The 17,709-nt window shown below is 39.4% G+C and overlaps 1 protein-coding gene across 1 annotated transcript in view; it reads right to left on the bottom strand.

The window, feature by feature from the left end:
• LOC124613834 (dynein regulatory complex subunit 7) overlaps positions 1 to 5,442 on the bottom strand; it is a 346,600-nt gene extending 341,158 nt beyond the window's left edge. The window contains exon 1 of the mRNA XM_047142556.1: positions 5,256 to 5,442. Within this exon, the coding sequence (XP_046998512.1) occupies positions 5,256 to 5,442 (187 nt within the window). The remainder of the gene's footprint in view (positions 1 to 5,255) is intronic.
• Between the last annotated feature and the right edge of the window lie 12,267 nt (positions 5,443 to 17,709).

Raw genomic sequence — 17,709 nt, 5'->3', positions numbered from 1 at the left:
GAATAATGTGATTCACTTTGTCCAGTGTTATAAGAAGTTTATTTTTTTATTTATTTATATTGAACCTATTTGTGTGCTGTTTACCTGTAAATCTGAACGGAAGAGTTCCCATTTTTAATGTATGTTTGAAAAATGGTCTATTTTTATGATGGTGAGTAAGAGAATTCAGAAGAAATATGTTTTTGCCAGGCAGTTGAATTATAAGACTTATTTGAGCAATTTCTACCTGTTCTTCTGCTTTACAAGAACTTGATCGAAGCCTGAACATTCTCAAAAATAGCAACCCCACCCGTAAACAATTGCTTAAGATACAAACTCAACTTTGCCATTGGGAGAATTGGCCGAATTAGGGTGTCTCCAACTTAGTCAGTCACAGCAGAGGGTGGTTGATAAATTGCAGGGTGACATTCAGAAATTGTTAATCTCAACTAGTACCTTAGGGCTGAAAGAAGAATTCACTGATAAGTGGTGGGCTAGTACAGTGTCAGCTAACTTAGACCAGGCATCTCAACCTGGGGGTTCTCTTGGAACTGTAGCCCATGTTGTCTCTACTTTCACAAAAATGCCTAACCCCATCATGTATTCGTTAAAATATGTATCAGAATTGTCAGTTGATCAATTAGATCAGGTTGAGCATGTACTGTGGTTTACTGTCTGTTTCAAACATCATGATAATGCTTTTTAGATACCTCACACCATTTTCCTTAGCTTGTTGTACCCACTAGCCCTCAGCTACTTTAGTGATGTTTTGACTGAGGCTCTTCAGAGTTGAGGTAGTTTAACTGATCTGAGGTAGCGCAGTCTCCAAGAGAAATTGTCATTGCATGCCCACAGTGAATTAGAATGGACACATTATTGGCACCTCCAGGTACCGAATGAGACTTTGCGTCCCTATATAGAGTGTGTATGCACAACAGTTGCTGCCCTACAGGTGACCATTGCAGAGCAGATCGTTTCTATCATCTTAGAAGGAATGAGACCCAAAGACCAGACTCGCATAATTTTTGCGTTTTCTGAATTAAATCTCTTAGTGGGTTCAATTGAAGACTTAAGGTTTGCTGATGAACAGTGAGGTCAGAATAAGGGGGAGCGAGTTTCAGGTCTTCCCTCACTTAACGAGTCTCATCCTTCTTTATCTGGCGAGCACTCACAGAGGCAGTGTTTTCACTGCGGATCCAAAAACCATTTGGTGTGGGAATGTCCCACTGAATGAATGTCCCACTGAATGCCCACGCTGATCGGGTAACTGACTACATCAGGAAAAGGCGTGGCAGGGGCAGGGTGGGGGGGTGGGGGTGGGGGGGGGGAGCCGTCAGCGAAGAGGCCCAGCCAGTTGTGCCCATAGCATGGCCGCTAAGGACTCTTCACTCCCCTTGGTTTGTATTAGTCTGAACAAAGAACCTGTTTGTGCGTTGTTGGATTCTGGTAGCACCAATTCTCTTCTTAATTACAGGTGGTATTTAGAGTTCAGGAATATTTGTAAATTTCCTCCCTTGCACTCTCCTTTGCAGTGGTGTACTGACAATGGGCAAGATTATCTCACCTGGGGAAACAAAGAGAAAATTAGCTACTTGTGGTTTTTCATAGCCAGTGACCTTTTTCCTCATGAGGAGTTTGTCTGTTACATTAACTCATGGGTAGATTTCATATGGCTGAGTGGCCTGCTGCTCGATTTCAGCCATAACACCTTCCATTTTAAATTGTCTCCCTTCGAGAAAATAACACTGTGTTCATGCCACTTTGCTGGTAGCATAAATTCTGTCCAGCTTCAGGATTCTCAATTTGATGTTGACCATCTGGTTGACAATGAAGTCCGGCTATTGTTAAGTGTTTTACACAAATTTTCTGACGTGCTATCTGATATAGACTTGGTGCTACTAACTTGACTTAATATAAGATCCAGCTTAATGACGACATTCCAGTATGACAGGACCTTACTGCCCATCACCACCACAGATGGTTGTCCTTTGCGAGAAGATAAATCTTATGCTTCGCCAGGACGTCATTCAACCATCTACTTTGCCCTATGCCTCCCTGGTGTTTTTGGTCTCAAAGGGTCAAGACAATGATTATAGGCCAGCAATTGATTATCGTGCCCCCAATAAGAAGGTAGTGTTTGAGTCAGTGCCACTTCCCGACCTTCATAATGCCTTCACGTGGTTTCCCGATGCTTCTTATTTTATGGTGTTAGATTTAAACTAAGCATATCATCAGAAACCCCCTATGGGGCAGTCCCAGCCACCTTCATGCTTGCCTACCCTCTTAATTCTCCTTTGTCCAGCTTTTGCAACATCAATGATCTTTTGCCCAAAAGTATCAATTTGGATGTCATTAAGCAGAATTGGGGGCAGGCACAGAGGAATATTGAACTAGCCCATAATTGGTTGAAGAAGTATTATAATCATGGGAGGAGACCATTTCAGATTAAATCAGGGGACAGGATCTTTGGCCAAAATTTTAACCTTGTTGGGGGCTCACCAGGGGCTGACTCTAATGATTTATAGACCTTTGAACTGGTTTGAGAGTTTTTAATTCAGTAAACCTTGTGGTGTGTCACCCCCGGACTGGAAAAACTTTGAGGGTCCATGTCAGCCAAGTCAAGAGTGCTAATGACTCCAGATTTTGTATACCCACAGAGGGGATGGTGTCTTTGTCTTTAGTGGTGGAGGTTAAGCTATGTTGGCTTGTTCTATGTTTTTACATCTTTGTCTACTGGCATGATCCATCTATGTCTCATTGCCAGGTGGTGCTTTGGTCACCAGTTAATTGTAGTTCCTTGGACAGCTTGTTAATCAGATCAGCAGTCAGTCAGTCACAGTCAGGGCACATGTAATGAATGGCCGGTTGTGCTCGCAGCTTACAGTCGCATGATTGTCTAAGCGACAGGTGTCACTAGAGTTGGGTTGGTCGGCAATACTTGGGCCTAGTGTCAATGCCGCTGATTTATCCTGCATCAAAGAGGCATAGGTGCTGATGTGGGTGTTGGAGTGCTGCTCATTTTCTGGTGTCACCTATTCTGCCCTTGGGAGTAAGGTACCCATTACTTGATTGATGCACGTGCTCCTGTGCTGAAGTTGCTCCCACTATGCCAAATTTCCTATGGTTCTTCATCACTCTGTTTGAAGAACTGAATTTACTCTTTGGTGCCTCTGTTTGGAATTATTTCTGTGCCACATTTGTGTGTTTTAAAATTTCTTTTAATTACAACTTGATCAATGTCTGCTTATTTGTCAACTGTGCCTGAAATTAATTGTCGTATGTTCTGGCCGCCATGTGCGTTAGTGAGCACTGACTTGTACTGGAAGTTGCTGCTTCCCTGACTGATGTAGCGACTACAAAATTGCTTATGGCTGTGGTAAGGAAATACTAGCAGTCCAATGAATCTTGCCTCTTTTGGGTAGTAAGCCACTTAAGTTAATGTGTCTGAGAGATGCATGATTATTACATTAACTTGTTATATTTTAGTGTAAGATTAACCGGTCAATCCTTTTAATAATTCTTATTATAAAATTCTTGTTGTTACACGTAAGGTTTGGTTGGGACTTGGGGTTACACTCACATTGAGCTCCGTGTCTTGGTCTGAGCATTTTCATATGTTCCATGATAATTATGCATTATTTATATGTGTGTTGTTTTCTCTCGGTCTTCTGCACTGTTCGGAGTGTTTGGAGGCGCTGCTCAGGAGTGTTATTTGCTATCCGCTGGTCCACCAGACCTTGCCTGTCTGCATCGGGTAGTACGTGCACACTGGTGGCATGCCGCTTCCTGTCTTACTGAGGCATTACAGCCTCCTGGCTTGCTACAGCATCCCTCATAAGTTGAGGTTCTATCTTGTAGCAATCGGGCATAATTTACCCCATCGTCCCCACTGAAACAAGACCCCGGGATTAGACAAACTTCCGTTAGAACTACTGGTAGCCTTGGAAGAGCCATCCACGATAAAACTCTTCCACCTGGTGAGCAAAATGTATGAGACAGGTTTTCTGATGACATTGTAATTCTGTCAGAGGCAGCAAAGGACTCGGAAGAACAGTTGAATGGAATGGATAGTGTCTTGAAAGGAGGATATAAGATGAACATCAACAAAATCATAACAAGGATAATGGAATGTAGTCGATTAAATCAGGTGATGATGAGGGAATTATGTTAAGAAATAATATGCTTAAAGCACTAGATGATTTTGCTATTTGGGCAGCAAAATAACTGATGTTGGTCAAGGTAGACAGCAAATAAACTGTAGACTGACAATGGCACAGAAAGCATTTCTGAAGATGGGAAATTTGTTAACACTGAGTATAAATTTAAGTGTCACGAAGTCTTTTCTGAAAGTATTTGTATGGAGTGTAGCCACATATGGAAGTGAAACATAGATGATAATCAGTTTAGACAAGAAGAGAACAGAAGCTTTCAGAATGTGGTGCTACAGAAGAATGCTGAAGATTAGACAGGTAGATCACGTAACTAATAGGGAGGTAATGAATAGAATTGGGGAGAAGAGGATTTTGTGGCACAACTTGGCTAGAAGAAGGGATTGCTTGGTAGGACACATTCTGAGGCATCACAGGATCACCAGTTTAGTATTGGAGGGAAGCATGGAGGGTAAAAATCATACAGGGAGACCAGAAGATGAGTACACTAAGCAGATGTTGAAGGATATAGGTTTCAGTAGTTACTCAGAGATGAAGAGGCTTGTTACTCAGAGATGAAGAGGCTTGCACAGTACAGAGTAGCATGGACAGCTGCATCAAACCAGTCTTTGGACTGAAAACCACAACAACAGTGCCTTTATTCTAAACCATTTATTTGGACCTGGCATGCCGTTCCTGACCCTTCCGTGGATTCCCTGTCGAAGTTCAGTTTTTTAATGTAATAGTTTTAATATTGATGTAATGCTGAATTGTTAAATGGTACTTTATTATTTTTCCATTTGGTATCTTGAATATGCCCAAGATCCTTCCCTGACTGAGCAAATATGTTTCCAGAATTATGTGATTCACTTTGGGCAGCATTATAAGATTTTTTAATTATATTGAACCTACTTGGGTGCTGTTTACCTGTAAATCTAAACTGAAGAGTTCCCACTTTTAATGTGTGTTTGAAAAAATGCTCTATATTTCTGGTGGTAAGGTGGAGAAAAAGAATACAGAAGAAATGTGTTTTTGGCTTTTCAGAATTATGTGATTCAACTTTGGCCAGTGTTGTAAAAATGTATTTTTTCTATTTATTTACACTGAACCTATTTGTGTGTTGTTTACCTGTAAATCTGAATTGAATTTGCTGTTGCAAAACTGCATCTATAGTTGTATCAGTCATATCAGCAGTGGCAGAGATGTGGGCATCAGATACCAGGTATGCCAGTGTGGTGGCATGTTTGAGGGCAGACTTGAGGGACTCCAGTTCTTGGATCATGTTATCAGTAGGCCTACATGGAACTTTCCTCATGCCTGAAGTGTTTTTACTGATCAGAGGATTGGCGAGCAGTGCCTGGAAGGAGGCAGTGTAATGGGGTGATGATGGCAGAAATATATAATGCCTAGGAGTCTTCTCAATTCACAGTAGTCTGTTGTTAGAGGGAGGTTACAGATGAACTCAATGCAGTCAGATGCCATATGGATCCCCTCAGCCAATACTGCATAGCCAAGAAAAGTTACATTGTTGAGAGACAGTTTTTCTGGAGTGTGTCCTGGACTTGTGCCAAATGCTGTCCGTGTTCCTCAGGAGAGAGGGGAAAAATCAAGATGTCATTCAGACATATATGAATATGAGGTTGAAAATAAAGAATCGATAAACTCCTGCCAAGTCTTGGGCCACATTTTTGAGATAATATGGCATGGAACAGTACTCAAATAGTCCAAAAGGGATAATTAGAGTAGTCTTGTGGATGTCATCCTCGAACATGAGAATTTGGTTTCTTCTGGATGAGGTACAGGGGAGCAGACCAACCGCTATCTGATGCGCATTTAATGCTCACTTCAAGCAGTCCACCAACAGCTAATTTAGCATGGCACAGTACTTTTGGGATTGAGGCAGTGAGCCTTGTGTCATATTCCCACCCGCCCATTCTCCCAATTGACAGTTGGTCCTAGGGTGGAGAGCGCACTAGGAGGAATCACTGGGGAGCAAAGTGTCACTGACCTTGGAGTCCTGTGCAGGAACTGGTGCCAAAGAAAGAGTAGGAATGGTTGCCAAAGTGTTATCTGAGCATGATGAATTCTCAGTGGAGAGCTGATGTAGTGTCTGATGAGGTCGCACAAGTAGTTGTACAGATGCTGTGCCAATCAGCTGGTGGAGCATGGTCTTGTGTGCTTGTAGTGTTGCAAAAGCTCGAGCAGTGATGCGGTAAATTGAGCGATTAGATTGTAGCACTCTGAGAGGGAGATAAGGAGAGATCCTTAGAGAGCAAAAGGGAGTAGAGCTGAACAAGCCCTGGACTAGGGAGCCAGAAGCATGGTGGAACAGTGGGGCAGCTGGATAGTAGGTGATAACCCAAACTGTTTAATGTGGTAAATATCTTCCTTTACCTGTTTGGAAAGGGAATAACAACTGGAACAAAAGGAACCACGCAAAAACAAACATATGAAATATTGTCAATCAAAGAGTCTACAAGTCAAACTCAAAGATGATGTGTCTTATGGTCGATAGTCATCATGAACATATTCCTATAGCACTTTGACTCTTGTGTTTCCCTAAAACAAACAGTGCAAAATTGAACAGAAACAAAGATAAGGCACAGAGGACTCCTGGGAAACTCTATGGCCACCAGTATTGTAATATCAACCAGTCTGTCATTAAAACACATATACTACTCTCAAAAAATAACTGCAAGAATTAGATAAAAATTATTTGGAACATCATACAACAAGAACGAAATAAAGATAGTGAAACTGAGCACCCACAACATAACTCTGGAAGAAATGCATCACCAAACAATATTAGTTTCAAAAATACAACCTCTATGCAGAATGCAAAATTTATCAAGTCACTAAAAAGTAGTAATTCTGTTGGCTATGACAGAGCTCCTAGTATAATATTAAAATCTTGTGCTGACATTATAGGATTACTGTTATAACCCTCACGTAGGCCTAACAATGTGTACCAAATTCAGTAACAACAAATTAAAATTGTCTATTTATCTACAGACCAAACAGTAATAGTTCTTGGCAGTTTATCTGTCTGAGCCACAATAGAAAATACTATTAAATTGTTCCTGATTAAGTGGAATGAAGCTCAAGCATTACTTAACTAATAAGCATGTGTTTAGTAATCAAAGTTCCATTAAGCCTCATGATGGTGGAAACCATAAGTTTACATTTTAACAGCCCTACACACAAAGTAAACAGTTGTGGCAGTCAGAGTCCACAAATGGAGCTGAGTTGGATAACAGCAGTTGGCTTTATATTTGCCTGCTATAGGAATTTACATGACTGTTCAGAAATATCACAAGTGCTCTACTGCAAGTGCACTCATCAGATGCGGGCAACATTACACATATCGATAGATCCATATCTCTGGCAGTGTTACTAAAATTACCTTTAATCTACTGGCATCTTTGTAATCAATCAATCAGTCTGGACATATTTCCTGACAGACAGCTGCAGTAACACCGTTGTCCAAAACTGAAGAAAATCAAATCACATTTAATTACAGACCAGCATCTCTCCCACCAATTTTTTCAGAAGTGTTTGAAAAAGTGGCCTATGACAGAATTTTTACCCAGTTAACTGAGCAGAACTTGTCAATTCCCTCTCACTTTGGAGTTTTGATGTGGCTACTGGAGCGTGCATTTGGGCGTATGTTTAGTTGCGTTTGCAAAAATGTGTACTACTGCTAGAAAAAGAGCTGGTCCTCGAAAGCTAGGATAAATACTGTCTTCGGTTAAGTGTTTCTGTGCTCCATGCATCATTTTGCTATAGGTGAGTGGTTCCCTTTCCCTTATTTTACATACTGCTCCACCCAGAAATTTCCATTATAGTTATAGTTTTAAGTCTTAATCTCACAAAGACTGGTATTTTGCAATTTCAAACCACCAATAAAGACCTGTTAGTACCTAAAGTAGACGTTATTGATCACACACTAAATGAAACATGCTGTGTGAAATTCCTTGGGTTCAACTACATTACAAGTTAAACTGGAGTCAACACATTCATAAACCAGTCAGGAAACTCAGTGCAGTATGCTATGCCCTTACAACAATCTCTCATTGTGTGAACCTAAAGGCAAGAAAGTTGACTTATTTTGTGTATTTTCGCTCCTTGTTGCCTTACGGAATTATTCTGAAGCAGTGGAGCTATAGTAAGTGAAGTTCTTGCTCAGCAGCAGGAAACAGTTAGAAAACGGTGTATACTAGACAACCATACATCTTGCAGAAGCCTTTTTAAGGTGCTTGAAATTACTGCACTAACTTCCCAATATATTTACTCCTTAATTCTTTTTGTTGCTGCTAATAAAAATCAATTACAGTTGAACTGTGAGTCACACAGTAACAACACAAGATACAAAAATAATTTTTATATAGGCCTTGCCTCCTTGTCTAATGTTCACAACAGAGTACACTACTCTGGTGGGAAGATATTCAACAAGATCACATACAACAAAGCAAGGTATTGGAAGTCCCTACCAATTCAAGAGAAAATTAGAAAACATATCTCATCAGCTATTCTTCCTACAAATTATCCGAATATCTAAATTCATGGATTAAAAAGTTCTGTTGCTACAAAGCTCATTGTAAACCTGCATGACAAATAGTAATGTACCATAAACAGGTCTCAGTATTTACAGGTGTAGGTAGGAGAAAGGCGGGGAATAACAGCCATTGGAATCTATAGGCCCATACAGTGTTGCCATTGTACACCAACTGCATGAAAAATTCACTCAAAATCCCCTCAGTTATGTTTAGCCATTGAAAGAGCCAGGACACTGCATAGTCTTGCAGTCACATTTTGTATGGTTCAGAGACCATATGACTATGTCTGTTATAATCCTCATTACATGTAATTATTACACATTTATATAACTAGTTAGGTTTTTCTCAGACCACTGAGCTGAAGGGGTAGTTGCTTGACAACACACTCCCATATCAATGAATGCTTAAACAAAGGCTGTCAACAACGACTTTGTGGAATGACGTCTAGGTGGGCACAGTGACCAGCTGGTGCCCAATATGCCTGCCACTATGGCCAGTATACCCCCCATGAAGTGATAATTTCTTTTCTTCCACTTTTCCCAGTTATTTATATGAACAAATATTGAACATAGTAATAACAAACAATGACTCATAATAAATACTAATAATAATATTAATGATTGATGTTGTTCTTGTTGTGGTCTTCTGCCTTGAGACTGGTTTGATGCAGCTCTCCATGCTACTCTATCCTGTGCAAGCTTCTTCATCTCCCAGTACTTACTGCAACCTACATCCTTCTGAATCTGCTTAGTGTATTCATCTCTTGGTCTCCCTCTATGATTTTTACCCTTCACGCTGCCCTCCAATGCTAAATTTGTGATCCCTTGATGCCTCAGAACATGACCTACCAACCGGTCCCTTCTTCTTGTCAAGTTGTGCCACAAACTCCTCTTCTCCCCAATTCTATTCAATACCTCCTCATTAGTTATGTGATCTACCCATCTAATCTTCAGCATTCTTCTGTAGCACCACATTTCAAAAGCTTCTATTCTCTTCTTGTCCAAACTATTTATCGTCCATGTTTCACTTCCATACATGGCTACACTCCATACAAATACTTTCAGAAACGACTTCCTGACACTTAAAATCTATACTCGATGTTAACAAATTTCTCTTCTTCAGAAACGCTTTCCTTGCCATTGCCAGTCTACATTTTATATCCTCTCTACTTCGACCATCATCAGTTATTTTGCTCCCCAAATAGATAAACTCCTTTACTACTTTAAGCATCTCATTTCCTAATCTAATTCCCTCAGCATCACCCAACTTAATTCGACTACATTCCATTATCCTCGTTTTGCTTTTGTTGATGTTCATCTTATATCCTCCTTTCAAGACACTGTCCATTCCATTCAACCGCTCTTGCAAGTCCTTTGCTGTCTCTGACAGAACTACAATGTCATCGGCGAACCTCAAAGTTTTTATTTCTTCTCCATGGATTTTAATGCCTACTCCAAACTTTTCTTTTGTTTCCTTTACTGCTTGCTCAATATACAGATTTAATAGCATCAGGGAGAGGCTACAACCCTGTCTCACTCCCTTCCCAACCACTGCTTCCCTTTCATGCCCCTCGACTCTTATAACTGCCATCTGGTTTCTGCACAAATTGTAAATAGCCTTTCGCTCCCTGTATTTTACCCCTGCCACCTTTAGAATTTGAAAGAGCGTATTCCAGTCAACATTGTCAAAAGCTTTGTCTAAGTCTGCAAATGCTAGAAATGTAGGTTTGCCTTTCCTTAATCTTTCTTCTAAGATAAGTCGTAAGCTCAGTATTACCTCACGTGTTCCAACATTTCTACGGAATCCAAACTGATCTTCCCCGAGGTCAGCTTCTACCAGTTTTTCCATTCGTCTGTAAAGAATTCGCGTTAGTATTTTGCGGCTGTGACTTATTAAACTGATAGTTCGGTAATTTTAGCATCTGTCAACACCTGCTTTCTTTGGGATTGGAATTATTACATTCTTCTTGAAGTCTGAGGGTATTTCGCCTGTCTCATATATCTTGCTCACTAGATGGTAGAGTTTTGTCAGGACTGGCTCTCCCAAGGCCGTCAGTAGTTCTAATGGAATGTTATCTACTCCTGGGGCCTTGTTTCGACTCAGGTCTTTCAATGCTCTGTTAAACTCATCACGCAGTATCATATCTCTCATTTCATCTTCATCTACATCCTCTTCCATTTCTATAATATTGTCCTCAAGTACATCACCCTTGTATAGACCCTCTATATACTCCTTCCACCTTTCTGCTTTCCCTTCTTTGCTTAAAACTGGGTTTCCATCTGAGCTCTTGATATTCATACAAGTGGTTCTCTTCTCTCCAAAGGTCTCTTTAATTTTCCTGTAGGCAGTATCTATCTTACCCCTAGTGAGACAAGCCTCTACATCCTTACATTTGTCCTCTAGCCATCTCTGCTTAGCCATTCTGCACTTCCTGTCGATCTCATTTTTGAGACGTTTGTATTCCTTTTTGCCTGCTTCATTTACTGCATTTTTATACTTTCTCCTTTCATCAATTAAATTCAATATTTCTTCTGTTACCCAAGGATTTCTACTAGCCCTCGTCTTTTTACCTACTTGATCCTCTGCTGCCTTCACTACTTCATCCCTCAGAGCTACCCATTCTTCTTCTACTGTATTTCTTTCCCCCATTCCTGTCAATTGTTCCCTTATGCTCTCCCTGAAACTCTGTACAACCTCAGGTTTAGTCAGTTTATCCAGGTCCCATCTCCTTAAATTCCCACCTTTTTTGCAGTTTCTTCAGTTTTAATCTACAGTTCATAACCAATAGATTGTGGTCAGAGTCCACATCTGCCCCTGGAAATAACTACCTAAAATAATAAATTATTATTATTGTTAAACGAAAATAATGTATTTTGAGGGTTCTGTACCTCAGTCAGTGAGAACAGAACCCTTATAGGATCACTTCATTGTCCATATATCTATCTGTGTGTCTGTCCGACTATTAAAATCACTTCTTCTCAGGACCGGGTATACATCAAGTTGAAATTTATGTCAAATACTGTCCCTTGTTTGCGGAAAAAATTGAAGCTTCAGAGTCAACACAATCAAAAGATATGGCCATTTATGTCACATTTCTTGATTCTCACAAACTCACTCATCAAAACCTGTACGCTACTTCCCGTTGACCTAAAATCATGATATCTGGCAAGAAGCAAGGTTTCACAGTATAACTGAAGGAAAAAATCCAGAAATTGTTAATCTGTAATTATATCACATGGAAAATAATTTGTCATTTGTTATCTGACTGTCTGTTTCCCAGTCCGTCCTTTGCTCATGAACAGGTACACAAATTGGGATGAAATTTATGTCACATCTTTGAGTCTGTGTTTCCTTGGTGCTGTAATAAATGTAAGCTTCTAAGTCAGTGCATTCAGGAGTTACATCTACTTATCTCAATGTACAGCAAAATACAAAGGGTAACTAACAAGCAGAAAGATTTCTAGGTTCAGCAAACTATACATAGACACAATAGTGCCATACCTCAGTGAGGAACTTGAAACTTTCAGCTCGGGACAGGAGCATGCAGAGGAAGTATGGCTTAAGTTTAAAAGAATAGTTGACCAAGCTCTGGACAGATATACACTCAATAGGATAATTCACAATGGGAGAGACCCTCTAGGGTATACACTCACTGTAACAAAACTTCTGGAGAAAAATTGACTACTGCGTAATAGATATAAAACCAAGTATAGGGCTATAGATAGAGAGATGCTGAATGAAATGTGTTTGGCAGTCAAGAGAGTAATGCATTAACCTTTCATTAACTACCATAGCAGAATATTGTCAAATGATCTTTCATGAAACCTAAAGAAATTCTTGTCATATGTAGAGGCTGCCAGTGGCACCAAAGTTAGTGTCCAGTCACTACTGAATCAGATTGGAACTGAAGTTGTAAGTTGCAAAGTAATATCAGAAATGGTTAACTCTGTTTTCAAATGTTCCTTTACATAAGAAACCCCAAGAATATTGCCACAAATTAATTCCCATACCATTGAAAAGATGAGTGAAATAGATGTTTAGTGCCAGTGGCATTGAGAAACAGCTGAAATTATTGAAACTGACCAAAGCCCAAGGGTCTGATGGAATCCCTATCAAATTCTATATCCAATTTTCAGCCGAGTTAGACCCTTCGTTGAAAATAACCTATCATAGATCCTCGGAACAAAAAGCTGTGTCCAGAAGATGGAAGAAAGCACAGGTCACAGCTCACTACTAAAAGGGTAGCAGAACTGATCCACAAAACTACCATCCAATATCCTTGACATCCATTTGTTTACAATCTTAGAACATCTTCTGAGCTCAAACATAATGATGTATCTTGAACAGAATGACCTCCTCCATGCCAACTAGCATGGATTTGAAAAACATAGATCATGTGAAACCCAACAGCACGTTTCTCAGATGACATCCTGAAAGCTATTGATCAAGGCAGTCACATAGTTGCAGTTTTCCTCTATCTCCAAAAAGCTTATTATCAAAAGTATGATCCTGTGGTGTACCAGACAAAAGATGTGACTGGACTGATATTTTGGTTAGGAGGACACAGCAAGTTTTCTTGAATAGAGAGCCACTGACAGATGTAGAAGTAACTTCGGCTGTACTTTACGGAAGCGTGTTGGGTCCCTTGCTATTCATGCTGTACATTAATGATCTTCTGGAGAAGTAACCTCAGACTTTTCACAGATAATGAAGCTGTGCAAATATTCAGTCAGACCTTGATAAAATTTAAAAAGCATTGCAATGATTGGCAACTAGCTACATATTTTCAAATATGTAAACCTGTGCATTTCACAAAACAAAACAAAAACATAATATCCTATGAATATACACAGTTAGAATCTGTAAACTCATACAAATCCTTGAGAGTAACACTTAATTGGGACATGAAGTGGAACGATCACATAATCTCAGTCATGGGTAAAGCAGCTATCAGACTTTGACTTATTGGTAGAATAATAGGGAAATGTAATCATTCTTCAAAAGGGAGTGCTTACAAATTAGTCATGCAAACCATCCTAGAATACTGTTCAAAGGTGTTGGACCTGTACCAAATAGGACTGGCAGGAGATATTTAACATACACAGGAAACGGCAGCACAAAAGGTCACAGATTTGTTAGATCCATTGGAGAGTGTCACTGACATATTGAAAGAAGTGAATTGGTACAGAAAGTCAACTAATAGTTTCAAGAACTCGCTGTAAATGATAACTCTAGAAATATACTACAACGCCCTATATATTGCTCCCATATGAATTGTGATTAGATTAATTACAGCACACACAGAGGCATTTAAGCAATCATTTTTTCCACACTCCAGATGTGAATCGAACAGGAGCAACTCTAGTAACTGGTACAGTATGACGCACCCTCTGCCATGCACTTCACAGCGATTCGTAAAGCATAGAAATAGATGTAGATATTTTGATATTTTGATACTTGCAAATCCACTCATCAAAACCTATAGGGTACTTTCTGTTGACCCAGAATCATTAAATTTGGCAAGAAGCACCATAGAAGGAAAGGTTAAAACCAGAAAATTGCTAACTTGTAATTATAGCACACAGAAAACACTTTTCTTTTGCCATTTGTTACCTGACATCAAACTTAAAATTAAAACATTCTTGGAATTCTTGGGACCGATATCTTGCAGTATTAGTGTCAATAACAGGCAAAAATCGTAGAGATTCTAGATTCCCAGAAAGGATGAACTGCCTATATACACAATTAAGTTTGTACAGAACCCTCAGAGATCAAGCCCAAGTCACAGATGGCCAATTTTCCCATATAGAGATGGTGTACACATATAAGCATAAAGGAGACAGAAAATCATGGGAGCCATGTGACATGGAGACAGTAATGCAGGCAGTGAAGAACAGCTTAGACTTCAAACCTGCTGCAACTACATACTGAGTTGCAAGGAATGCACTGAAGAAATAAGTTTTATAGAAAAATATATATGCTATTACAACAAGAAAGTATCTGCAGGGCTTCAGTCTATTTTTACCAAGGAACAAAAAACAGTAAATTTACACCATTTTCTGTTGTTCGAGACAAGATTTTTTGGCACAACAGTCAAAGATCAGCAATGTGGAGCAGTAAAATTGGCTGAGAGGAATAATCTTTCTCACAATTTTAGAAAGGAGACCAGAATGACTGGAAAGGGATGGATCAGTAGTGTCCAGAAATTTTCCAACACTGAGGTCAAAGTGACTTAAACCCACTTCTTATGCAAAAGCTGGTGGATTTAACAAGGTGGTTGTCAAAAATGATTTTGTCATTGTGACTGAGGAGAGAGCTAAGAACAATTACTCACCCCATCACATTTTCAATGTAGTTGAAACTGAAATCACCACAGTCCAGTCTAAGAGCTCAAAAATTCTTTCTTTGAGAGGTAGTTGAAAGGTTGGGTCTCTTACACCAACTGAGAGAGGGTTTTATCATCTTTGGAGGAATTTATGTCAACTATGGGCACATTCATACCTCCTTTCACTATATTTTCACATGTTTGGATGATGTCTCAACTGATGGATGGAGCTCCTGTTCGAACAGAGCTTATCTGCCACCCTTCAGGATGGATGCAAACTGTATACAGTATACTGTTTGTTGAGTAGTTTAAGGATTTTCTCCCACAGGGAAAACCTGTTGAAAATGATCTGGTGTTCCTGATTTTGACAGGCATTCCGTCACACCAAAAACATTGAATTAATTTGAATGCTCAGGGCTAATGGTGTAGCTGTGATGTGCATTCGACTAACCTCATTGCAGTCACATGAAATCCAGCTCTTGGCTATCTGATTCATGGGGCCCCTCACACATTCTATGTCCAAATTATTGAATGATTCTTAGTGAACAACCTTGGGCAATTGATGATGTGATTCCAGGTGAGTCATTTTTTCTGAGAAGGTTTTTTTAAAGCAGCTGGTCTGCACAATGTTGTGAATGGTCTTAGAAAATGTGACATTGAATCACTAAGTGAACACACTTGCTCTGAAGAAGATTTTGCTGTAGGAGAAATAACTGGCATCCATTTGTCCAATCCTATGCCTTCTACAATATCCAGCAATGAGGCTGTTATTATTTTAGTAGAAACTTATGATCTGTAACCCAGGCCACCAAGCATCAAGATGAACACTACGCTGCAACAAGAGTCCCAATAAAAGAGATGAATCTGAAAATCCACAACCAAGGTCATCACTTAAAGTTATCCTGATGAATATTGTACCTTTGTTTCACATATCTGTCTGCTACTCAATGTCTGTTAGTTAATGTTGTTACCTATAAATACCGGAGAACTGGGTTTGATTCCCCATAGGGTTGAAGATCCTCTCTACTGTGTTGTCCTCATCATTTTTTCTCATTCTCATCAATGCACAGGTCATCAGAGTTGTGCCAAACAGAAATATTTGCACTAGGTGGGATCTCCCAACCAGTAATGCAATATGATCATTTCATGTCAAACGGCTAAAAAATCCAGACTCAGCAACATTCACCAAAAGCTGAGTGAAGACTCATATGATAAAGATAATACAGAAGGCATATATTGTTTTGAAAATATTTCAGCATCGATTTCTAATGAATGTTGGATTAAGTGCACAGGATGTGCAATGTGGTCCCACAAACAGTAATCAAGTGTTGGTGACAATTCAAATTTCTGTTTACATGTAACTGTGCCCAAAATGTTTTGAACCATTTTACCTTCTCCTGATAGTAATAATGAATGCTTTCATTGGAAAAAATAATCACATTACACAATAAACTTTTTACTCTCAACATGTAATTTGTGTCACAAATAATTATTTTTCTCTAAAGACACTTTTTCAAATTTAAAACAGGTTTCATCATCTTCTTTAGGCATTTTTAGTTACGTGATCATTATGCATGGGAGCCCATAGATCGGGGCAAGGGCGGCCCCCGGTCACCCCCTAGCTCTCAGCGAAAGGAAAAAGTTTAGTGTGGTCATAGTTTTCTTTTCAGGAAAATAACTTAAAAGTCCCTATTATGCAGGTTTTTAAAAGGGTCAGAATTGGACCTTTTTTATGGCTACTTATAACTTGCCATTCATCTTCCAAAATATTAAAAATACTCCATACCCCCTGATCTAGGCCGCTCCCATACAAACTATCGAATGGGCACTCTTGTCATTACGCCATCCCTCAATAGGCACAATGGTCACTTCAGTGTTTTCCAGATTAATGATTACTGAGATACATTCCTTTTGTCCACTGACAAAACTGGTAGGAGAGGCATGACTGTATACCTAGTAGGTTTAGAGTTCATAGATCTATTGTAACTTAGCTAAAAACATCACCAAACCTCAGGGAGGCCATTATTGCTGGACTAATACTGAATCACTTAATTTTATGTAAACCTATAAATAACATTAATATTAAGTCTTTGGTAAAAGTGAGAAATGTTATACATAAAAAATGTAAGATTGGTTGCCCTGAAGGGATGTTGTACCTCTCCAACTGTTTAAGATACTATATGTATCAGTCACATTTAGTTATTGGACAAGAAAATGTCACAGAATGGAGCTACAGATTGGTGATTCACAACACCAAACATAGCTGTTAACAGAGGACAGATGGTACTTAATATCCAATTGTTAAAACACTAAGTACATGACTTGGAAGCTTAATAACAAATATAAAGGGGTCAAAATAAATGTTGCAACCAAGCAAGTGGCACAATGGTTAGCACACTGAACTTGCATTCTGGAGGACAATGGTTCAAGCCCGCATCTGGCCATCCTGAACAGTCATAATAAAACAAAAATAGAGAAAAACAGTACATTCCACTTGATAAACACAAACAAGAAAAACAAAAACAAAATCTTGCAAGAGATTCCACCACAAACACTACATTTTCTTCTCACTGTCATCTAGCATAACACACTGTTTATGAACCAACTGGTCCTCCTAATAATAGGAGAGACTTATCATTTAGCATTTAGGCACACTCCTTACCAAATTGTACAGATAAGCCTGTGAGATACAGTACCATTT

Source organism: Schistocerca americana, chromosome 4, assembly GCF_021461395.2.
Source record: "Schistocerca americana isolate TAMUIC-IGC-003095 chromosome 4, iqSchAmer2.1, whole genome shotgun sequence".
In the NCBI taxonomy this organism is placed as follows: domain Eukaryota; kingdom Metazoa; phylum Arthropoda; class Insecta; order Orthoptera; family Acrididae; genus Schistocerca; species Schistocerca americana.
Note: the sequence above shows the minus strand (reverse complement) of the source record. Positions and strands in the feature narration are given on the sequence as shown.